Source organism: Macrosteles quadrilineatus, unplaced genomic scaffold (genome assembly GCF_028750875.1).
Source record: "Macrosteles quadrilineatus isolate MER2022 unplaced genomic scaffold, UCM_ALF_1.0 Scaffold_5__1_contigs__length_97177068, whole genome shotgun sequence".
Lineage (NCBI taxonomy): Eukaryota > Metazoa > Arthropoda > Insecta > Hemiptera > Cicadellidae > Macrosteles > Macrosteles quadrilineatus.
The window spans coordinates 76,750,935-76,776,626 of record NW_026542598.1 but is presented as its reverse complement, the minus strand read 5'-3'; the positions used below and the strand labels follow the sequence as shown (position 1 = coordinate 76,776,626).

The 25,692-nt window shown below is 33.9% G+C and overlaps 2 protein-coding genes across 2 annotated transcripts; one reads left to right on the top strand and one right to left on the bottom strand.

Moving 5' to 3' along the window:
• Window position 1: 1 nt before the first annotated feature.
• On the bottom strand, window positions 2-9,378 carry LOC128994653 (flap endonuclease 1-like). The gene is made up of 9 exons (XM_054419345.1): window positions 9,361-9,378; window positions 9,152-9,257; window positions 7,221-7,323; window positions 6,459-6,625; window positions 5,858-5,967; window positions 5,001-5,204; window positions 2,344-2,562; window positions 1,373-1,561; window positions 2-575 (listed from the first exon to the last, which is right to left on the bottom strand). Exons 2-9 carry the CDS (start codon window positions 9,231-9,233, stop codon window positions 501-503), a joined length of 1,149 nt encoding a protein of 382 aa, XP_054275320.1. The 5' UTR covers window positions 9,234-9,257; window positions 9,361-9,378; the 3' UTR covers window positions 2-500.
• Window positions 9,379-10,672: 1,294 nt separating this feature from the next.
• Window positions 10,673-23,727, top strand: LOC128995176 (GMP reductase 2-like). Its single transcript, XM_054420099.1, has 6 exons — window positions 10,673-10,862; window positions 10,970-11,089; window positions 12,547-12,804; window positions 13,654-13,842; window positions 20,151-20,356; window positions 20,896-23,727. Exons 1-6 carry the CDS (start codon window positions 10,776-10,778, stop codon window positions 21,089-21,091), a joined length of 1,056 nt encoding a protein of 351 aa, XP_054276074.1. The 5' UTR covers window positions 10,673-10,775; the 3' UTR covers window positions 21,092-23,727.
• Window positions 23,728-25,692: the final 1,965 nt, after the last annotated feature.

Here is a 25,692-nt window from a genome sequence, read left to right as displayed (position 1 = left end):
CAATTTTACCCAATATAAAAGAATGTTTAACATTAAAAAATACCTTAACCTTTCAAGTATACAGGGTGTTTAGAAAAATACTGTTAATTAGGTAAACAAATTTTCTTAGTAAAGCTTTTAATTTCTTACTTATAATAGCCTACTTATAATGTACTGTATAAATAGAACAACAAATACAAATAACATGGTGTCAATAGATTCAAACGAGTCTTATATGCTAAGCTAAATACTATATTTTAGAATCGTAAAAATTACTTTTTTTGAGTTGAACTTTATGTAATGTAGATAGTATTAACCGAGAAAAATTATATGCTAACTCAGTCTTTGAAAGATTTAAACATTTTCAGATCAAAAGTAAACATTTGCCTCTTGATAAGCATGCTTGTCACCCGATTTCCTGAACTTTTCTTAACTCATCGAATGTACTTGTACTTGTTAACATTTTCATTGGAATCATTTAAGAGTTTATAATACATTTTCACTTATCATTTATATTACGTTTATTTGGCTTTTCCTCTGAATTTCCCACTCGGCGTTGCCTTCTTCTTTTTGTTTGTTGATGACTTGTCTTCAACCTGTTCATGAACAAATGTTGATTAACTTAGTTGAATGAATGATGAATGGTTAGGTATTTTACACAATACATACGGTGGTAGACTATAAAACTTGTGATTATGGAACATTCACAAATAGTGAATTGAAACGATAGATTAAATATGCTAATTTCAGGTGGTTTGTTCATTGCTTCTCCACACCTAACCTAACTTTGCTCACTTGCAAGAATATCCACAACTACTGCTTATTATTAAGTTTAGTGATAGTCAAAACCCTAATTTTAGAAATCAAATCATGAATCTAAAAACCTAAAAGCGAAACATTTTACTTGCCTGGTTAAGGTTAAAATTCAAAATAATAAAATGCTTGTCATGGAATCCTAACTGAAATAAATTATTGGACTCTTGACCCTGAAATAATAGCATGGCTACTCTTTTAACCTAAAAGAAAACACTTTTTATAAACAAAAAATACTGAAATAATTAAACTCCTGACACTGAAATAACATGAACATTTGATCAGTATTTGATTAAATCAAGAATTAGTTTTAAATCTCGTAATTCGCCAATCGAATCTCAAACTTAAAGTTTTCTGACGTTTTGGTGGTTTTAAGTTTTGAGATTCGGTTTGGACACACCACTAAATAAGGTTATACGACTCATGTACTAAACAATAAGGTAATCCAGTAATAACATACTGAACAGCTCAATACAAACAGATAGTGAGTAGTTTGTTTACATGGTTATATAATATGGAATGGTTCAAACTCGGATCTGAACGAGAGGTAGTTTGTTGAATGGTAGTTGCAGTAACTTACTTTGCGTTTAACGCCGGTGTTGGGAGTTGCTGGCAGCACTTTGAAGAAGGAGTCGAGTCTACCCTGCGTTGAGTTACTCCTGGAGCTGCGCAGTTTCTTGACTCCATTCCTCACTCGCTCCTCGTTGAACTGTTTGTCTCCGCAGAGGTATTTGACAAGTCCCTCCTCGTCTGGTTCAACCCACTTGAACTGATAAACATAAAATATAGTACGAAATTCCAAGATATTTACATCCTAGCCTTATAAATGAGATAGTTTGAATAGAAAATTTTATTATTTTAGGTAAATTTTTGAAGGGTTAAGACTTAAAATGAGGTCCTAAGTTGGTCACAATAGAGTAGCAACTTGACTTAAGCATACTGCAAAAATTATAGTACTTCATAATTAATTCTGTTATTTACAATCTTAAAACACACAGTTTTGCTTGATTGTAAAAATATGGTAAACCGAAAAGATATGTTGTTCCCATCGATCTCTATAACTACAACCAACACATTGTAAAGATTTTAACACCTTGGAACAAATGTTGACAGTTGTCTCGACAGTCATTATCCTGGATAAAGTATTTGTACAGTAATACTATGAAGATAATTTCACTATCTATTTTAATATCTTGTACCAAATCCTAAAAGAGAGAAAATCAACAAAAGAATACTTAAAAATGTAAAGTAAAACATAATGGTAAACTTATAGAAATATATAGAGATCCAAGAATTGAGGACAAATTACGGAGATGGGTCGAACTTATCTTTAGAAAAGAGTAACGTTCGCTATTAGTCAAAGGATGTTTTAATAAACAATCCAGAAGGCTAAGACCACCAGGTAAACCCACATTCAGAAGATAGGAGCATCTAGAAAGAAAGTAAAAACCAAAGAAGACTAGGAAAGATGAGTAGAAAAAGTATTTAAAATGAACATCTATAGGCAAAGTACCATCTGGGGTACTGTGAACCACGGCAGTAAGAACCTACCTCTAAACTTTCACAATCTGCGACTTCTGGATGAACAAACAGCTCGCGAGCCTCTTTGTAAATCCAGTCGCTTGGAACAGTGAACTTATTCTTGTCTAAGTTGTCCAAGATTGTCTCAATATTGCGGTGTTTCTGTATCAACTCCATTGCCCGTTTGGGACCGATTCCTCGGATGCTGTCGCAGTAATCACATCCTAACAGGATACCCAGGTCGATGAACTGTAAAGTAGCAATGTGTAAAGAAAAGACAAACAAGGAAAAAGGTTTTTTTTTAAATACCTATATTATTTTAATGAGAACAGCAGTGTTTGTATTTTAATATGGGACAAAAAAACAAAAAACAAAGGATTATAGGACAAAATTTTGACAAACAATGTTTGATTTTTCAACATTAAGTTAAAATGAAACAGAGTAGCTCAATTTTAGCGTCTTGGGCTGATAACACAGACGTTGCTGGTTCGAAACCAGCTGCCTTCAATATCTTATCACTACAATTACCACTAGCTTGGCTATGTGACTCATACCATCACTGTTTTTCGGTACTTCACTGTTTTTAACACTGTTGAGGTTCTACAAAAAATCAAAACAAAAACAAACCGAAACGTTTATGAGCTTTTAACACTGCACATAATTATTACTTGATCGATTTATGCCAAAAGTATAACATAATGTTATTTTTATGTTTAAAACAAAACAAAATAAATTTGCATTTAATTATTATTAATTATCATTCATTGAGATGGGGACGCCACCTTTGTGCATATTTTTACTTTCTCCCCCTATACCATAGTATATGGAGAAAGTATTGTTTTTGTCAAAATTTTCGAGTTTGAGTTTTGAGTGGATATATTCGTTTTGGGTCCCCCTGGACCCAAAAAAGTGGTTTTCGAAGTGATGTCTGTGTGTGTGTGTGTGTGTGTGTCTGTGTGTCTGTGTGTCTGGATGTGTACAGAGCTAGAGACTACACCTGTGGTCCGATTTCGATGAAATTTGGTATGTAGGTTCTAATCCATGGTATCTCCAGGCGTTTTTTTCATTTTTTTGAAATTTTGATTTTTAATGGGGATTTTCCCATAAAAACCCATAAAAAACATGAAAAATCGGATTTTCTCAAAAATGGCCCGAACGATTTTGATAAAAATTTAGTATGTTGTAGCCCTTTAAATTCTGAACAAAATGGTACAAATCCCATTTCTGTAAAAATTACGGTTCAAAAGTTATGGTAAATTATGTTATTTTCCCATAAAAATCCCATAAAATAACGAAAAATAGGATTTTAGACAAAAAAATCCGATTTTATTTAACATAGTATGTTATGATCCTTACAATTTTGATAGTTTTTCTCATTTCTTAGAAATTTTTATTTTTAATGGGTATTTTCCCATAAAACCCCATAAAATGACGGAAAAAAACGATTTTCCCAGAAATGGCCTGAACGATTTCGATAAAAATTTAGTATGTTATAGTCCTTTATATTCTGAACAAAATGGTACAAATACCATCTCTGTAAAAATTACGGTTCAAAAGTTATTGTAAATTATGTTATTTCCCCATAAAAACCCCATAAAATAACGGAAAATCATATTTTCCCAATATTGGCTCGAACGATTTTGATAAAAATTTAGTATGTTATAGTCCTTTAAATTCTGAAGAAAATCTTACAAATCCCATTTCCGTATATTTACTCTCACCGCTTACACATGATAAAGATTGTTGACAAACTTATGGGAGAAAGTATGTGTCAGAATGCTGATACCGTTTATTATTAATAAAATGCTAAATATTAGGCCTACATAGGTACTTTTGTTGATGACTAAGAATGTTTAGTTTTTTTCTATTTTCTAGAATTGTAACAGCTCTAACAGGTTATACTGCTTGCCTTCAAATCTGAAGGTCGCTGTGGTTTATCTCGAAAGCAAGATCATTTCCAGTCCCAATGCCATTTGTCAATGGGATATCATTTTATTGATGATGCTATCTAACAAAAAGGCTGGCGTTATGTGGTAACAAGACTAGGGATTGGACTGATAACCTTACAAAAATGCCAAAGGTGTAGATATAAATACAAATTAAATGGAAAAGCTCTGTTTATAATCCAAACCAACACTAGAGTCGAGACCACGTAAGTTTGCAGTTGGTGGCAGCCAATCACAAGATAAGGCTAGTGCGACGTTGCTACTTCGCCCGCTGACAACACTAATTAAAATAATTATACAAAGCCATATTTTCAAATCAGCTGGTATTATTAGATTTGGTAACACCGCACGGTTCTCATTGGTTCATCCAAAACCATATGGTAAATAGGCTCCTCCCTCAACTGCAAACTTATGTGGGCCCGACTGTAAGTATATTTATCCAATACACCGAGTATTCTCATACCTCATACCAGCACATACAAACGTTTGCAACATAAAAATAGCTAACTTAGTAACACTTTTCTACACTTGACACCCAGAGGACAAAATATTGTGTGTTCAGTGTATCTTCTGGGTGTTCTATGGCCTACCTACACTTCTACCTAGTTAAGCTAGATTCTTTCCTCCTTTCACAATTCAAAATCCTGGCCTAGAGCCTTTCCTTGAACAAATCTAACTTATTAAACAAGTTTGTTAGTAGCTTTAAACAGTAGAATATCACTCATATTTACCAATCCGTACCTCAGACTGGTTCAGCTCAAGGCCAGCCAGTACTTTGTCCAGGTGGAACTCTTGTATGGGTATTTTGCGAGCAGCGCTGAATGTGATGTGTCGCAGAAGGACGTTGGAGCCGAACGTCAGAGCGTCCATGTCCTCTGTGGCCGTCGCGTAAACCTTGCCAGCCTTCACCAGAGCAGCACATTGGGCTTCCGCTTCACCCGGGGCCTATGTCAAAGAATCAATAAATCAGTAACCTGCTTTTACTAAGAGGGAGTTACTAGGACATAAAAGTGTTTTCTACAGCTGTTAGGATGTGTCAATAGCCTATGGCGGTTGACTGAATTGAGGGTTGCTACAAAAGCACAAAATATAGTAGTTGGGGAAGCTATCCCCCAACTTCACCCTAAGAAGATTTTTTTAAATTATTTAAAATGTTAAGAAATATTTTGGGTCAACAATTACCTGACCCTGTAACAATGGGGAATGCTCATTAGTTTGGGATCTCAGAATTTGATGTGAATGTGTTCCATTCCCGATATTCACAAAAGTTTGTACCCCTAGCAATAGTGATCATTCATACAAAATGTGATCATTGTCAAGCAATTTTTGACAAAGATAAAAATTCTGTTCGTCTTTAGGCCTACAATTTTTTCCCCTTTTGAGTAAATGAATAGTGAACAAGTATTAGCTGCTTCTTGAAGAAGGGACTCAGCGTAACCAAAGCCTTGTTTACCCAAAGCCAGTAGGCAGGCAGGTTATTCGCTTCAGGTAACTTGAAATACATTACCTGAGGCATGTAACCTTCCTGACCCTCGCCTGGTGTAAACACAGCTCAAAATACAATCAAACACAATGGGGGATAAAAGAGCAACAATTACCTCAAAGTAAGGAATACCCATCAGTTTTAGAAGATCTTTACACTCCTGAACGTGTTGTTTGCCAACCTTGACAAGCCGACGATTGAATTTGTCCATTGCTTCCGTGTCACCTAAAATATACATGTACAATGGTGAACAAGTTTCTTTAGTTAACATTTCACTTATTTAGTTGGTTTGGTAACATCTAGTAGGCTGATTCTGTTGACTAGTTCTCACCATTCCTACAGCTAAGTCTCACATATCAAATTCTGTGAATATAACAGCCAACAACAAAATAACGAATGCAGTATAATTTAACTGTTATTTTACCGTATATTTATTTTACCTTTCATGCATAGATTCACATGATAAAAAGGCAATAAGTACTTTTCAATCAAACCATATATGTTAAGATATGCACATAATATTAAAAGCACATGAACTGAGTATAACAAAGGTATTTATAATTCATCATGCATATTTAGCCTAAATTTATTTAAATACAGTTTACCAAGGCTATACATTTTTTATCAGAGTTACAATGGAGCATTCTCTAAAACTAACGTTAAATTAATTCAAACGTGTTTTTTTAAATTGATTAATTACTGAACTAATAGCGTACCTGTGCTCTCAGCCTGCTCCAGCTGTTTCTTGGCCTCTTCCCTTCGCTCAGCTCGCTTCTCAAGCTCTCCGGACTTAAGGTTCGGAGGTTTACCATCAAACACGTAGATTGGTTTAATACCATTTTCCATTAAACGTATATTGCTGTAGAACGTTCCCATTAAATGACTGAAAATAAGCAAAAATGTATGAAAAACTAGTTGTACTTGTTATAGCTTTTCTTTTTAAATATACATGCTTGACGTCTTAATTTTCATAAAGGCAAGTCTTTGTAGGGTACTACACTTATTTAGAGGCTGTGATTTAACAGAAACATACTTAATGAACTGAAAAAAATTATGATTGCGCAGTAGGCCTACAGTGTTAAATTTTATTGACGTAAAAAATCAAAATTATGACATAAATGTCTATTTATACAATATTATAACGCTTTTATGGGCCTATTATAAATATGTATACAATGGACTAGGCCTACCTGTGGTTCTTAGTTATCCGTAGTACGCGTAAAATACCTACTATGTATGGTCGCCATTTCATCGAACAGTATTAACAGTACAGAATTTTGTTTCTTGCTAGAGACAAATCCGAATTATAGACGGTCCGGATTTTTGACGTCCAAATTATCGACATTCTACTGTACTAACCTTGTGAGCAAAATTATTTCAGATTATACGAACTAAGTATATGAATAACTAAATTATCATTAGGGTTTCCAAAAGGCTAGCTTAAGCAAGAAATGAAACCTTAGCAAAACAGAGTTTACCTTGTAGTTTCTCCATCAGACGATGTCAGCTGATTTCCTTCAGACCTGACAGCAGTCAAAAACTGATACAGACACATGGAGGCGTCAATGGCTACCTTTCTACCTGAAATCAGGAGAGACCAAAGGGTAATTACTAAATTGAAACATGCATCGATAATCTGCTTTCACCTACTAAGCAACCAAGAACTAACCTTGTACAAATATCTAATTCATCAGCATGGTTGGTGTACAATGCCGGTGTGTCCAATACTGTTTTGTATGAAAATGCATTGAATCACATAAAAATAAAACTTTACTTAACTTGAAAAGAATAACATGACTTGCTTGTAAAAACTGTAGGCCTAAACATGCATTGACCTACTGTTTTTGTTTTGACAAACAAAAAAAAAACATTGTAATTAAATAATTACTATCACAATTATACGTGTTACTTTATTAAATACAGTTGGTGTAGGCCTAGTTAGTCATAAGTTTGATTAGCGACTAAGCAGTCTAAGGCAATTTTTTATCCACAGGCTTAGGTTACCTCATAAGTTATATGCTAATGACTTAAATAATGCTAATGATTAAACCTTTTTGATTTGGTTGTATGGTAACACTGATTTGATTACCCATACGATGTGGATATTAAAGCAGTCATAGCCTAAATTGATACCATTGTGAATTCCACTGGGCCTAGCTTTTGGGTTCAACATCTTTTGTAAATGTGATGGTGTTGGTTAAGTTACAGGCTAAGATAAAAAAAACAAAGGTGTACAAACATTAGTTTGAGAAGGTACTATAGGCCTAACACATTGCTAAACTAAAGTAAGTTTTAACCGTGTTTCATGAAAAGAGAGTGAGAGATAATAAAGGCCAATTCACTCATTCATATTTGCCAGATTCTTTGAAGCACTTGGAGAACTGGGACTGTGGCGTTGTCATGTAATCTAGCTACTTGGAGGTCACAAATTGTGGATATTTGTAGGCATGATCTGTCGATGCAATACTACCTGGTGTGGATTAACGTTGGCACTAGGCCTAGTGAGTACTACGACTATATGCAGTACAGTACCTACATTAGACCAATTTGCGTTTAAACATAGCAAAAAGCGCTAGAAATCAACAATTTTTGGGGCTTGAAAATTTTCTTTTTTTACCTTGTTATGTTTTTTTCTTATTATTTAGGCCATTTGAAACACTTTTTTCTTCAAACACTTTTTCGGCAAATGCCGTTTTTACCCCAGAAAACCAAGTTTGAGAAGTCGTAAAAAATAACTAAGTTAAGTGCCAAAAATGACCCATTTTCGGGTAAACCAAATTAAATATAATCCAACCCAACCTAACCCAACCCATGCTTAGGTTAGCAAAGTACCAAAAATGGCCAATTTTGTGTAAACCAAGGTTAGGTTAGGTTAGTATTTAGCTATTAACACATTTACCGGACAAATGGTCCGATATTTAGTGATTTATATCGCTTTTCACGATTTTCAATTAGTTGCGTTTTCATGATGCCTTGTAGGCTAATTCACGATTTGGTTTAAGTTTAAGTATCAGTATAGTACTGCGGGTAGTCGTAGTACTATACTAGTGGGGACGTTAATCCATACCAGGGAGTAACGCATCCATAACTAATTGCATGCCCATAAATAATCAAAATTCCTGACCTCCGAGTAGCTGGATTACAGGACGACGCCACAGTCCTAGTCCACTATAAACTGTAGGTTAGTGTAGGTTAGTTGTCATTGGCTGTATGAGTAATAAACAGTCCTGTTTAAGGAACATGACGGCCTTATCAGTAACAAAACTACAGATCATCCAATACTCATCTCCATTCATACTTGGATTCAAGTACCTACAGTACCTTCGTTTGGACGCCATTTCAATTCAAAGTATTAACTTAGAAATAAGTTATTGTTTTATATGATAAGAAAAAGGTTTTTAAAACTTACCAAAATAACTTTTCAAGTCAGTCTCTTTAACTGCATGGGGAGACACGTCTGCAATTAGCTTTGCTAGTCCTAGAATACCCATTGTGCAGCAGGAAAGTATGCAAATCTAAAATAATAAATATTTAACTATTTGAATTAATTAATACATCGAACAGATTTAGTTAACAAACAGAAACTTTCCAACAATAATTCCAACTTACTGAACTGACCAAGATCAAGAGAAGAGGAGAGGAGTGTTATTGTTTTTGCCTGCTCCCGCTGGCCCGCTAGTCCCGCTATTGTGGTTTGGCGGGAACGATAGACATTGTCAACAGTGTTTCCACACGACCAAAAAAATAATCCCGCTTACAGGGTCGAAAAAGCCCGTTTTATCCCGCTTTTAAATCGGTGAAAAATCCCGTTTTATCCCGCATGATTTTTTTGGTACAATTTCTAGTATTAAACTTTACGTATCATTTTTATAAGTTGTTTAAACATCACTATTATATTTTGCTACAGTATTTAAACAATTTGAGTTAGTTTTTCTCTAAAATTGAGTAGAAAAAAAAATAAAAATAGTCGTCACAGCCGAAAATCCCGTTTTATCCCGCATCCCGTTTTAATCCCGCTCAAGGTCTAAAATTCCCGTTTTCGGGATAATAATCCCGCGAATGGAAACACTGATTGTCAAAGACTTTTAATATGAGAAAGTAGTCTAACTCTAACATTGACTTTACAAAAATGTGGACTATTTATAATCTATGAAGGTAATACCATAGATAAAACATACGTTGGTTAGTCTATGGTAATACCTTAATACTGAAATTATACAACTTATGTTATAATGCATTTTTTCTTATTTTTTTACGCATTTACGCCTATCACTGAATAATATACCCCAATCAATGAAAACTACAAAAACTTTGATATCCGATTCCATCGTATTATACCAATTATTATCAATCAACAATCAATAGAACAATTGGATTTTTGTTTGGTTATTTTGTATCAAGTCGAAAATTTTATTGTTCTATAATACGACAGGGAAAGAGTTTGTATATCAAAGATTCATCAATATAACCCTTGAAAAAGTATACACATTAAAGCCATGGTGGAAGGACAACCATATCAGCTATCAGCTATATTATCTAGTTATCTAGTTTTTTTTTTGTTTTTTTTACCAGAAGAAATTTAACATGAAACAGTTTTTTTTCTCTCGTATCTACGCCAGTGGCATTTTTGTAGTGAAGTCAAACACTTTTAAGGGAAAGCGGTCCAAACCGATTAAAGTTAGTTAGTTAATATTGTTATTTTCAGTAGCCCACTCAAGTTAAAAACCTTAAAACCCACTTAAAAGTCCTAATGAGCCTCAGTTGGGTTATAATTTTAGCTCAGTGTCAGTTGGCGATATGAGTAAATTAAATCTATGGCCGTATTAAATATTAACATAAAACACTATGGATAAAATCACTGAAAAAAAAACACTGACTTCATTCTCTCTCTACGGTGTCTCGGTGTCTGTCTGCTCTGCTTCTGCTTTCTGCTAAAACTTGTGTCAGAGTCAGAGGTGTGTCAGGTGTTCGGTGACACCGATTCTTACCCTAGTTCGATCGGAATAATTTACAAGTAAATTAACTTATACAAAATGCCGAATATTGTAAATGAAATTAAGTTGGACTTTAAAGATGTGATGCTAAGACCTAAAAGAAGTACCTTGAAAAGTAGAGCTGATGTAAGTATTAATAACTTCTTTTAACTTAATCCTGCCCTAGCTTACACCTACCACCTACCTAGGCCTACTCTGTTAGTTTGTTAACAAATTCACATACGATTTTGCAGGTCAACCTCTACAGAGAAATTACCTTCCGAAACTCAAAACAGACTTACAAGGGAATTCCATTAATTGCATCAAATATGGATACAGTTGGAACTTTTGAAATGGCTAAAGCTTTGGCAAAGGTAAGTGTAAACATTTAAAGTTAAGTACAGTACCATTGACATTCACAAATTTAAGTTCAGGAACTTAACATGTGGTTTTGTCACTGCCCTTAAGCCTCGTTCACACGGGGCGAGTTTACACGCTACTCGCCGGCGTGTAAGAAGCCGGCGAGTTGGCGAGTGTGCTTGTATTCGTTCACACGGAGCTTGTCCACTAGCCAACTCGCCGGCGTGTAGAAAGACGCCGGCGAGTCGGCGAGTGCGCTTGTAGTCGTTCACACGATGCTTTTTCCACTCGCTCAGTAGCTGGCTTGAACCAAATCCTCCACCATCTTTGAATAACACGCGCACAAGCACAATCAACTGTGTTCACACTGTGCTACTTTACACGCCTACTTGCCCAAAAGCTGGCGAGTTGGCGTGTAAAGTAGCGGCAGCGTCAACTTTTTCCAGAGCTTTTTTACAAGCAGCTTTTGAGCGAGTACGTCGTTCACACTGAGCTATTTTACTAGCTGCGTGTAAAAAAGCCGGAGTGTAGCTTGTAAACTCGCCCCGTGTGAACGGGGCTTTAAATAAAAATCCAATGTTTTCAATGCAGTTACATTTTTAACACCTAAGTTAAATCTTGCTAATATTTATAACACAGAGGATACGCGTCCGGTAACCAGACGTGGATTAGGCGTCCGGTAACCAGACGTGGATTAGGCGTCCGGTAGGGGGTCCCGGAACGCCATTACCACAATGATACTTTGTTCAACCATCAGTGTTCGTGGTGTAGTGGATAGAGTGCTCGACTGATATGCGAGAGGTCCCCGGTTCGAAACCCATCGGTGACTTTAACTTTTTGTCACAGATTTTGCTTTGAATGTAATTTCTTCTTAACTGTACATCTTTTGTTAGAATTTTTGGCATTTATAATTTTATGTTATGAAGAGAATTGAACCTTCATTTGATTTTTTTCACTATCAGCAAGTTTGGTTGGTTAGGTTAGGTTATGACAGTAACTGCCGGACGCCTAATCCACGTCCGGTTACCGGACGCGTATCCTCTGCGTATTTATAAAGGTTAATGTTAATGAACAATTTTAATCATACTTATTTAGTAATACGGTTTATTTAATTATTTACTATATTCGATTAAGATAGATTATTTAAATCCCACTCGGAAAACTCAGATTTAAGTCGTGAAAAGCGTAGTCCCATCGCATATTAACGGCTTATTCAATATCGATTTAATCAATATCAGCAATCGCATACCCACCTTAATTTACAAGTAAGGATATGCTAATTTCAGTAATGATCGTGTCAACTCAAAGTTAATAAGCTGTCCCTACTATTCATATACGAATTCTAGGCTACATTATATTTAACCGTCTTGGTCTGCTTGCAGACAGGGACGTCTAATATGTCTCATGGTGTTGGTAGATCCAACTTTTGGCCTAACAAAACCAAATCTATGCCTGCCTAAATCTCTTTTAGCATGGACTGTTTACGACTATGCACAAATATTACTCAGTAGAAGATTGGAAAGATTTTGCGGAAAAGAATCCTGAAGTCTTGCCTCACATAGCTGCTTCATCAGGCACAAGTGAGGCTGACTACGAGCGGCTCACACAAATTCTGGAGGCAGTGCCCGGAATACGCTTTGTTTGTCTCGATGTAGCCAACGGTTACTCTCAGCATTTTGTAGAATATCTGCGGAGAGTGCGAGCAGCCTTTCCTACACATACAATCATGGTAAGCTTACAATCAGTGTAGAAACGTAGCAGATAAGGTTAGTAGGTGAAAGACGTATTATTTTACAATCAATTTATTTAATGAATGACAAAATATTAAATAGGATTAAAAAGGTTTCCACTTCGTCTGAGTAAAAAAATTAAGATTTAAGAAAGTTTCGATGAATCAGACATCTTGGAATTCATTTTATTGTTTTGTAAATTCAATATTAAAATTAAAACATGGGTAAATAAAAATATGCCAAAAACTGACATTCCCAAATCTAGGCTATCACACAAAAGAGAGGTAGGCCTACTCTTCTTGAAGGTTTCTAAATCATATACATACTTGCTCTCTGGTGTAACAAATTACCCCCCATAAAATTATACTCTCAGGTTTTTTTGGGTTGGTAAAAATATAAAGAGACTTTTTTTTTACAAATTGTGTGCACTGATGTTAGTAGGATACTTCATAATTCAAAACACCTACTACAAGTGATAGGAGATATCTTTTATTTTACTACAAAAATTTCAAAATGCCCGAAATTATTTTTGGACCAATCCCTCGGGCCCCCTCCACTTGCAAGCTTATGGGGTAAGACTCTCACTACTGTTTTGAATTTTAATTTTCTCAAAAGGAATTGTTTGGAAAATACCAATGCTGTTCAAGATCGAACCCAACGTAGTTTTCAATATTAGCACCTTTTTTGTAGTAACATTTGTATGACATGTTTGAATTTTAATTTTCTAAAAAAGAATTATAGTTTTAATTTGGAAACTACCAATGCTGTTAAAGATTTAATCCAACATAGTTATCAATATTTGCACACTTGTCCTAGAATGTATGTGTTTAGTACTTTGTTTGCTGTAGGCTGGCAACGTGGTGACGGGTGAGATGGTAGAAGAGTTGATACTGTCTGGCGCAGACATCATCAAGGTGGGCATCGGCCCCGGCTCCGTCTGCACCACTCGGATGAAGACCGGCGTAGGCTACCCACAACTGAGTGCAGTACTAGAATGTGCAGACGCCGCACATGGGCTGCAGGGACATATAATCTCCGTGAGTTGATGTTTGCCCATGTATAAACCTAACTCTTGCTAAAACAATCTTAAGCTAGTGGGCCAGTGGCTCAGTCATATGACTGATTAAAAATACTAAACAACGATGTTGTGATGGAATAGTTAGTTTGATAGTTATTGTTTAACAAACAACATCCTATTTAATTTTGTTTAGTAATTAAATCAATTCTCTGCCTTGTAATGGAGTTCAATAATTGAATTTGAATGTTTATTAAAAAGCATGTTATTTCCATAACAGTTTTAGACTGCAATTGCTAGGTGAACTTAGAAATGAGTATAAAATCTCTCGGCAAGCTGGGCCTCTATGACAAAAAAGTCAAATTGTTACAGAATTACTTGGCAAATATTTGTTTTTACTCAGTGATCAAATACAAGTTGGTTATTTGAAACAATAGAAAACAATATAAAAAACACGCAGAGCGTTGATTCGTTTATCAATGTTTAACAATGATAACCTGGCATCAGATCTAGGTTATCAATAGACCCCCTGACCTTAGACACCCACTGAACGTCTGGCTCTACTACGACATTCCAGCCATGCCCTACTGCTTATGATCCTCTATAATAACATTAGTCTAAACAATTTATGAATTACATTTATTATCAAGGCGCTCATTGTTTGTGATATCAAAGTGGTATGGAAAAATGGTGTAATGAATGTTTAACATTTTTTGCTGGCTCTACTTTTATATCCTAACCTTGGCCTACTGCTTAGTTTATTCCTAGTAGGCCTATATCGGAACTTCAACAACAACATAAGTAAAAAAAAATGTCCTTGCAATGCTCCTGAAGGCGCTAAGTTCTTATTTCTGTGAACTTAGGCTTTTATACATTAGTATGTTGACTTTGGTTTAGTTAAAATTAGCATAGTAGGACATGTAAGAAGAAAGTAGGTAATAAGTTTAGGAGCGTTTTGCGAACCAAATGTTTTTAGAACAGGTAGTGTCACGGTTGTAACGCATGGAGTATGGGCGCTGATAGCACAGTGAACGTGTGATGGAATATCCAATATTAGTGTTTTGATTGGATATAAATTAGTCATGAAAAAAAAAGATTTGTTTGAACATGGTTTTTCAAATAACGGTACATTACTATGAAATACTTTTCAGAAAAAAAATAAGACGATTACATAAAGATTACATAGAAACTTAATTTCAGAGCAAGAAACGTTATAACAGGATGTAAGGCGGTCATAAAAAATTGTTATGTAAAAACATTTGAAAAAAGGCTCTCAGAACAGTGTCATAAATTTTGAAAAATTACTAAAATATGTTTAAAATGAAACGTATTATTGGCTCAATTTAAATTTCTTATCATTTGGAAAGCCTAGATTCTCCTTTCTCATATGAGTGTATCCAAAATTCTTCTTATCATAATTTTCAGGTGTATAGATACAAAACTATCCACGTAACTAAAAGATTTTACATATTCACTCAAAAAATGTAAACCCCGTTATTCTAAAGAGCTATTGATGAATCCTCAGAATGTGGTCAATTTTTACACCCAAGATTTAAAAAGAACTGTCAGTATTGAGTGCTCATATTCACCTTGAATATAGAGGTATTAAAAGACTAGTCCGGATGGTCTACTTGGCCTAGTGCCTACTTGTTAATCTGTGCCAAGTTTATCTCCTAAAGATTAAAGATCACCGCACAACTGTTGATGGTTGTCAGAAATAACAAAATATTTATTTTATATCAACTAATTTTTATGCTTTAGTTCAAAGATGATTTGCGTTGACAAAGTTTTCATGTTAAAACTTTCTTAATGATTTTTTAGAATTTGATTTTCTTTTAGCTCGCTATAATTTTGTTTGTAATATTTTAAACCTTGCTTGACGATCCAAGGCTGGTAGGTATTGTAATGCATTGAATATTGTAATACATACAACACGTTATTGTAATACTTAAAATAGCTACCAAGGAAAATGTAATTTGTTACAGTCATGGAACATTTGATAGTTGTGGTGATAAGAGTTTTCAAACTATCCTCTATTTTTAACGACCAGGAAAGCAAGAGATTTACAGTCAGGCAAATACAATATTTACAGTACAACACTTAAACAATCTAATAATTGTATAATTTTGAAAATGAAACACAATATGCCAGTGGCTTGGATATACTTGTGTGGTCTGCTTCTTGGAGTAGTTTCTGAGAAAATTCTACTGTATATTAAGCAGCAAAAAGTAAAATCCCTATGAATCTTTTCAAAGTTTAGGTTAAAAAATCCTCCTCCTATATATGAAATCACAAATATATATTTATTGAGAGTAGATTATTTTTATTTTTCAAATAACATCTCTGCTAGCAAAGCACTTTAAGCAGGGGTGCCCATCCCCCCCTAGACTCATGACGCACCCCCCCCCCCCCAATTGAGCAACAACCCCTCCCCCCCACCATAAATGAGGTACACAACAAATGAGGAACATTATTCCCCCGCCCAGCACTATTTGTAAAACTAAAAGAAGTTTTAAACATTTTTTTAGATATTGAAAATTCAAACCCAGTTAATCTATATAAATAAAGTTATAATTTTGTCAGTACATTGCTCAGAATCATACATATTTTGGGTTATTTTTACGTTTTATACATTGAAGAAGTTGAAACATGTCTTATCTCAATTTATGTCCGTCTGTCACGGCCCAGAAGGCATTTTACGCAGCCTACTCTAAAGGAAACTATAGTACCGATTATGATTCTAATGGTTCAATTGTATTCACAGGATTGGCGAGAGTGTCCTTTAGCCATTAAAATATGGCCTCACCATTTTGGAAATAAAATAACGGACGATCAAAAACCCAATTTTGTGTGATTTTTCTAGTTTTTTCCTCTGTGTTTACATACGTCATTTATGAAATACTAACAATCTGTTAAGAGAACAGGTCATATATGGATTTAGAAACAGCTGTTTTGATAAAGATTCCTTTTTCTAGCTGTCACTGATGTTGTTTACAATAAATGTTGTTTACGAATACTGTGTAGGCCCTAACCATTTCCGATCACGTTTGTAACCATTTCCGATCACGTTTGTAAGCAAATCCAAAACCAAGTGAGATTAATAACCGTGTGGCTTTAGCTTAAATAACGGGTTTGATCACGGGTGCTAATATGTAACTGTAAATTAAATAACTATAGCTATCATCCAGGTCAGGAACCGGAGATTATGTGTGTATCAAGTTGTACTTGAATTTTGATTACCGGGAAAAGACCATGAATCAGTGTTGTACAGGACTGGAAAACTTATCTTTCTATATAAATAAAGTTAAGAGTTTTATATGTCACCTCAATTTTAGGTTTTTTTTATTGCCAGAATAGATATATAGCGTTCGTAACCTCTGCTTAACGAATAGACAGCGTCTTTCTCTTGATATAACGAATCCCCTATCCCTCCCACATAATCGTTTTGGAAACATCACAGCTCCTTTGATGAAAATGAAATGGAAACATCGCTTGCGCCAACAATCGTCTGCTCCGTTTTACACTCTTCTGTCTGCTGTGCGCTATGTTACAACAGATTTAAGATACAACAGCTGGTGAATGATGACGATATAATGATTAGTAATACTGTGATTGAGTGATTAGTAACCGTGGTAACTTTAGTAAGGCTGTGATTGGACAATAAGTAGGCCTAAATATTTCGACTTGTTGAATTTGTATATGAATTGAAGAGAAACCTAATAAAGAACACAAGAACAAAGAAAATTAATAACAAGATTGTTCTCGTTACATTCTTTTTTAAGAGTGTTTTTATTATCTCTAAATATAATTGTACACTTTTTTATTACTTATCTATCAATTCCTATGCTGTGATACAGCACCTACCGGTAGCCTATCTGTCTATCATGAACAATAGCTTATACTAACACTTTCTAAAGGTTCCTTTAATACGTTATTTATAGAAATGCAGTGTTTGGCTAGTTATTAGTTGAGTTTGAGTTAGCTATAATTTTAAACGTTGCCGTTTGTACAACTGAACTAAGATAAATTAGAAATGTACAATAATAATGTTATTGCACAATAATAATGATTGTGCAATATTGAATTTCGTTTATAAAAATGCAAATCGTGACGTTAATGGCTTTTTACAGCGTTTTAATGTGTTTGTCATCTGTTTTATACTATATTGGATTAACCGTATTTTTTATTACCCCCCCCCTCCCACAGGTAACTCAGGTAATCGAGTATCTACACAATAGTGTCAAGTATTGTAGCCTATACTACTTGATTGTATTTTAACGAGTTTATGTCAACAAAGTGTTCTGTGCTAAGTCGTGGTGTAGCTGGACGTGTCTCTACCACGCTTTATCTTTTATCTTTCACAGCAGTTGAGCCAATCCGTGCCCTCCCTCTTAGATCTCACGTCTTGCTAATCTTGAATAATAACTTCCTACACGAATCAAACTATCCTAAAATCCTATTTTAACTAATTGAATTCAATAATATAACTATTGTCATTAATTAATCGACTTTCTATCTGGCGACTTTGTAATATATTTTTGATTGTCGTCACGTTGAGCACTGTTGCAATTAACTGGCATTAGCCCCCCCCATTTGAATATTTTGCAACCCCCCCCAAGAATTTCAATGACGCAGTCTGCGTCACGGCCCCCCCTTGTGGGCACCCCTGCTTTAAGTTAGTTCATACTTGTAATTTATTTTAATTAGTCAAGCTATTTACCATTGGTATATTTTATTTTATTTGTATTCGTAGTCAATTCAAGCCTTATCTTAGAAATCTTTGATTTTAGAAAAAATGGGTTTACATTTACTTAAAACCCACTTTCTTGTTTAACATGATTATGTGTGCTTGAAAATTAAATTGAAACCAAAAAAGTTTACATTACATTTTTATTCTTCATCACAACATTAAAATGATGTTTAAAAGAAAAATTGTGACAAATAAACTTTATTACTGTAATGGCATTACAACATATTTTGATGATACATACACAGTTGGTTTTCAGTAATGAGATGCTTAATCAGCGCTAACCTAGAAATATTTCCAAACAGGTATTGATGCAATTTGTTCTATAGGAGCTATGCAAGCCAAGCAAATTATATCTAGCTGCGCCAGGCATCAGTTAGGAAATTAATTCTAGCTCAGTGTCCTGCTAAGACACTTTGTATTGTTTTCATAATGAAAAATTACATATTATTATGGAAAAATAATGGATTTAAGAATGTCTAAATTTTAGTGTTTATTAATATATGTTGATACATCGTCTTGTCTGTTGTATATAAGTGATGTTCTGCATGTGTCTATGTGTACACAGCCACAGACTACATATGTGGTCTGATTTGACCAAATTTGGTTTGTAGGGTAGGCCTACTAACTAACCCATAGTTTCACCAGTTTTGTTTATTTTTTGAAAATTTAAAAAACCATAAAATATTAAAATAACGGGAATATCCCTGTCACAGCAAACCTGCAGACTAAGCGGATTTCCATTTGCCTGATTTGATTTTCAATTAAATCGATTTTAAATAACATTAGGTTTAATGAGTATCTAGGTTTGCTGCTACAGGGAGGGTAATAAAATGTGTGTTTTTTTTGTAAAATATTAATAGCCAAGTATAAAATAAATAAATGTGCCAAGTTTGATCAAAATACATCAATAAACAAGCAAACTACCAAAGTTTATTATTCTACATAAAAATAACATGGGAAATTAGATTTAAATTTTTTAGAATTTTCTTTGTAACCAATTAATTGGTACCAAAACACTTCACTTTACTAAATTATTTGTTTTTTCAAGCTCTTCAAAATGGTTTAGAGAAATTGGAATATTTTATGTTTAAGGGTCAGAAATTAGAAAAACCAACTTTTACCCATAAATCCCCCCATATGTGTTTTTGGCCTCTGGGGACATCCAAAAGAAAAAGTAAATCGGTCCCGAGTCCAGGTCTTACCATGAGACCTACGGTAATAGCTTATAAAAATTGTAATAGCCCTATATGGGAAATTCGCTAAAATGGTTTTTCACAAAAACAGATTTAAAAAATTTGATTGGAATTTAGTATGTTCCAATAAAATTATTTAGTTATTAGTAGTCCTTTTAACTCTTAACCAAATGGTATATCACCCAAAACTTGAAAATTACAGTTCAAAAGCTATTACATATCTTGTGATTATACAGACAAAAAATCATTGTTCCATTATCACTCTAATCACTTATAAGTGATTGTGAGAAAGTATGTGTCATACTGTTTGTTACTATTTTTTTAACTACTAAACTTAGGGATAGATATTCTCCCCTCCCCTTGTGTTAATTGATCTTGTCTATGTAGGACGGAGGTTGTACTTGTCCGGGAGATGTAGCCAAGGCGTTCGGCGCAGGTGCCGACTTTGTGATGTTGGGAGGGATGTTGGCCGGACACGACCAGAGTGGAGGAGAGATTAAACACAAACCTGACGGCACTAAGGTCAAGCTGTTCTACGGCATGAGCTCCGATACAGCCATGAAGAAACACGCTGGCGGAGTCGCAGAGTACAGGTACACTGACATACATCTTGATACTTTATGGTCACTGACAGTATTTACATCTAAGAGTGGTTTGAATTAGCGAGAGAGAGAGAGAGAGAAGACTTCAGGTTGAGTTGAATCACCGTTCAGGTCAAAGCTTCGGTGTCAAAACTGCTATTAGTGACGATGAAATATTCTAATTTTTTACAGAGTTTTTACAAAAACGGCTAAATTTAGTATTGTATAGCCCTTTGGATTCCTGACAAATCGGTATGACCCCATTGCTGTTAATATTACTGTCCAAAAGTTACTGCAACTTAATTGATTTTCTCACAAAACCCATGAAACAAAGCAATCAGATACTCAAAAAAATTGATTGACTGATCTTGTTAAAATTTAGATTTTATGACCCTTGTAACTCTTTAACTCCTGATAAAGAGTACAATTCAAAAGTTATTTCAACTTTTGTGATTTACCCATAAATACCGTAGTAACTCCCATCGATCATAAGAGTTGTTGACAAGCTAATGGGAGAAAGTATTAGATTGTTGATCTGGTTTTTTTTGCAGGTCCTCGGAGGGCAAGACTGTGGAGGTGCCTTACAGAGGTGATGTAGAGGTTACTGTGCTAGATATCCTGGGAGGTCTAAGGTCCGCTTGTACCTACACTGGGGCCGCCAAGCTGAAGGAGTTGCCCCGCCGAGCTACGTTCATCCGATGCACTCAACAGCTCAACCCCGTCTACGCTAATCTGTCCGCCAGATAAATCAGCTGTCTCAGCATTCATCTTTCCCGCTGAAGTAGCTCAAATTTTGGCTCATTTAGATTATTTTAAATTATTTCATAGACTTTAGATCTTGGTTGTCCTTGGCCATAGCTTCGCCTGAGGTGCTTATAAAGAGCTTGCATTTATATCGAGTCAGTGCCTATAAGTCGGTAAATGTAGCCACAATGGCTTTCATGTTGACGTTATTTGTTTAAGCATATTTATGATATAAAATATTCCTGCTTATGAGTTTTTAAATATTGTTCTCTAGCATTATATTTTGAGAATTTGATCAAATTTTGTCAAATTTTATGTTGAAAAACAATATCTACATGAACCATTTTACAATTTACTATGTGAAATACTGTGATACTGTAAGATGGTAAGATTTTAAACCATATGACCAAAGAAACAAAAAAACCAGTATATAAAGACATTTTTATTTTATCTGACCTGTACAACACAAACACAAATCGCACAAAGTGTTAGTAATGAGTTGGACAGAGTACAGTTTTATCATTAAATTTACACCATCTTCTAACTAATCCATTTCTTACAAAGCGTAAAGAAAAACTGTTTTTATCATAGAAGAAGTACAAATAGACCACACAACCATTCAAAACCCTGGCTTTAAGCCCTTTCCTTGAACAAAACTATTTTTTCATTACTTTTAAAAGTAATATAATTGAACAAATTTTAATTTTTATACGTTGTAAATATTACAGGTAATGTGGATATTGATGTAAGATCAAATGCGGTGAATTGAAATGAACCCTCTGAACTCAAGAGGTCAATATCCTTGGAACCAAAATATCATTTAAAAAAACTTACTACTTAAAACTTTAAAAAAATACTGAAACAACCTAAAACTATGCCTAGTATGTACTACAACCTGATAGTGAAATTTAGTTCAGAGATTCGGGTTTACCGATGTTAGACTCAAAGTTGACAATTATACCAATTTTTAAGGGTAGAATTACATTACCCATGTGGTTTATTACTTTATTAGTTTATTTATCATGCCTCTGGAAATTATATTGTAAATGTTTTTTATTCTCTTCTTCCATTATTTGACTGTAGTATGTTGCACAAAATATACTAAATGAAAATAACTATTTCCCTATTGGACAATTTGCTAAGAGACTGAAATATTTTCTATGTACTTCATAAAATGAAGAAAAATTACCATTACAATATAAAATGATTTAATATTAAGAAAATTTTGAGGGTACTTTATTTATTTGCTTACATATGAATTGAATTTTGGCACCATGAGTGTCAGTCTAATACTTAATTTATTTTTTTCACAACTATCTGTCGTATCTAGTCAACATTTCCAAAGGAATTTTTTGTGAAAATTTTTCAATCTTCTATTACCTATCTCTAGTCAATTTTGTATAGAAATTATTCATTGTGAAACTTATTTTGATCTTTTTTCTATAATTTATTTTATTCCATTGTGGAATTCTTTGTAAAAGATATACTTTGCATCAATTATTTTGAATATTTTGATATATCTTACTTAAACATATCTTTTCCCTTCACTTGGGATTTTATGACCAAACCACACATCTCAATATGTATCTGCATCACGTAAAATTTCATATTCAAGAGAAAATATAACTTTTTTACCCTACCTGTTGCAGCAAACCTAAGTACTCATTAAACTAATTCTGTTTAAATAGGGAATAAATGTGATATTTTTAAGGAGACAATTTAGTTTAAATCTAATCAGGCAGATGGAAATTCGCTAAGTCTGCAGGTTTGCTGCAGCGGGGGTATTTTCACAACTATCTGTCGTATCTAGTCAACATTTCCAAAGGAATTCGTCGGGCAAATTTTTCAATCTTCTATTACCTATCTCTAGTCAATTTTGTATAGAAATTATTCATTGTGAAACTTATTTTGATCTTTTTTCTATAATTTATTCCATTGTGGAATTCTTTGTAAAAGATGTATTTTGTATCAATTATTTTGAATATTTTGATATATCTTTCTTAAACATATCTTTTTCCTTCACTTATGATTTTATGACCAAACCACACATCTCAATATGTATCTGCATCACGTAAAATTTCATATTCAAGAGAAAATATCTTTTGGCTTGACCTCATAAGGCATGCCTCTGTCCTTTAAATTTATAAAAAAAGTCAGACCTCTTTTGGATTTATTTATTCCACAGTCTTGAGTTGCATGAAAATATTCTGCTACATTTTTAGTTATAAAATCTGCACTTAATGCCTTGTAGGCGTAATATTTTAGAACATTATCTAAAATAGCAAATAGTTAAAATCTTGGAAAATCTAGTGATAGACTAAAGCCATCCTTATCATTATAATTAGGAAATCTTATCGCAATTTGAATTATAAATAATTAGTTACTTAATATTGTAGGTTTGAGCTTGTTGAAGTGGTTTATCCACCTTAAGTAAAATCTCACAATTTTTAGGTTATAATTTTAAACTTTGGACTGCTAAATATGGAAATTGAAAAAGGATTGACGATACATTGTATGTTAAAAGTTATCTCTTATGTATTATGTTATGTTTTGGGATCTATTATGTTGTTATGGTATATTACTTGTTGTCTATTTATTGTACTGGCTGGTTCAGTATGTATTAAACTATGTCTCACTGTTAACAATTTGATAATTAATTACTACCCTTGTAAAAACAGCTGATTTTTAAACAGTGGCATTCCATTGTTAAACGATACAAGCTGCACCTAAAAAGTACATAAATCATCAAGAGTATTTCATCACTAGGGCTTAAAAAGTCATTTTGTCTATTACAATTAATTGTGTTAGTGTATTTGAAGCATACTACCGATATATCAAAATATTGGTAAGGAATGCAGCAATAAGGTACAACCGATGGTATCAATAGATAATTTTGGGACATGCGATTGCTGACGTTTTTTACCTAGGGACTAAAAAGGCAAGACCTGCAACGCATTTATTAAAACAGCTATTTTTGCTGCAGTATCACAAGGATGCTTTTATGTGACTCAGTTACTAATATGCCTACTTTAGTATACTAGACAGGGTACATTCTTCAGTCTCAGAATGGTAAATAGTTGACTTCGCCTTTTCAGACTCCTTGAGACTAAACCTATTCTTGAACAAGTTCAAATCATCAGAAGTAAGTACTAAAGTGAATTTATCACTTTTTAAACCACACTTTATGTGTGCAAAGTTACTTATTTTTTAAAGAATTTCAACAACTATTTAAATGTGGTTTAACTTATTCGTAAATAAAATGTAGCAGACAGCAGAGTTTAACAGTTTTTATCATCACACATCATTTTCGGATGACTAGTTACAGAATGAAATTCTAAAAGGGTTGATATTCGTAAAGATGTAAGGCTCCTGACAACACAAAAAGTCACACCTCTAGACACTAGTGGTATTAAATTAATCCAATGGAAATTATTTGTTGGGGTGACACACAGATAAGAAGGGTTCATGTGCTCACGTGCATCCTGCTCGCCACTCTAATTGACACGATTTATATTGGCAGAGCTATATAATTTCATATCACATAGTTACCTATTAGCTCTTACAATAGACACACTGGAGAGTATTTTTTAATGGTTTTTATAGGGTTTATATGTAAATAGTAGTAACATGACGCAATCTATCCGACATGTCGGTCAACGATGTAGAAGACAAGTATTTCAAGTATAGTATTTTAAGGTGAAGGTGAGTGAAAAATGGATAGGTACATTAATTTAACGTTTGAAAGTTCCAACAAGGTTTTGCAATGGTGAAACCAGTTTTACAATCTTCCCGCTAAAAAAGTTTATCAAATTCTCAATTCAGAATTGAAACCGTTATTTAGCCTAAGAAAATTTAGTTTTAACGATTTACCAGGGGCTCAGGGGCACTCACAAATTGCTAAGGGTAAGGAAAGTAGCGGTTTCAATTACAATAATTTTACACCCAGTTTGTATATGATATTGGTTTATTTGAGGTTTGCTGCTAAGATAAAGAAAAAAATAGTTTAGGCCTAATTAATTAGATATAACTTGATAAAGAACTTGGCTGAATATATATCTAGATAGTCTCAACTCTCAAGCGAAACATAAGTTATTATAGAAGTGTTGAGCTATAAACAAACAATTCTGAATAATTCACATACAAATTGTTTAATTTTCCCTCGATAAACCTAACGAGAGCAAGGGAAACGGTACACTGCGGATTTGTGTTAGCTCTTTCGCGGTAACCAAAAAGTGCAGACTACAGAAGTAGGCTGAAACTAAATAGTTTTGATTTTTAAAATGGCAAAAATCCAAGTTAGGTTGCTAGTTAAACATTATTGGAAGCTTTAGATAGAAATAACCTCTAATTCTTAAGAAATAATTCATTCTAATCGTTGTAGGCTCAGGCTGAGTCGATACTCAGATTCAGAAACACTTTATTCAAGATTTACATTTTACAAATATAAATGCAGAATGGCGTCAATAAATACAATTAATTCTATAAAATATTATCAAAATGCTCACTAAATGAGTAGTAACATTTGCTTATTATAAATATTTTCAATTTCTTTTTAAATGTCTTAATATTATTAATTTCCATTATATCTTTAGGCAGAGAATAAA

Excerpts from the sequence above, each read along its gene's own strand:
- LOC128995176 (XM_054420099.1), top strand. The coding sequence starts at position 10,776 with ATGCCGAATATTGTAAATGAAATTAAGTTGGACTTTAAAGATGTGATG. Across the intron at positions 13,843-20,150 it reads TGCAGGGACATATAATCTCC|GACGGAGGTTGTACTTGTCC; the intron begins GTGAGTTGATGT and ends TTGTCTATGTAG. Across the intron at positions 20,357-20,895 it reads GGCGGAGTCGCAGAGTACAG|GTCCTCGGAGGGCAAGACTG; the intron begins GTACACTGACAT and ends TTTTTTTTGCAG.
- LOC128994653 (XM_054419345.1), bottom strand. The coding sequence starts at position 9,233 with ATGGGTATTCTAGGACTAGCAAAGCTAATTGCAGACGTGTCTCCCCAT. Across the intron at positions 7,324-9,151 it reads TGACTTGAAAAGTTATTTTG|GTAGAAAGGTAGCCATTGAC; the intron begins GTAAGTTTTAAA and ends TCCTGATTTCAG. Across the intron at positions 5,968-6,458 it reads GGAGCAGGCTGAGAGCACAG|GTGACACGGAAGCAATGGAC; the intron begins GTACGCTATTAG and ends TGTATATTTTAG.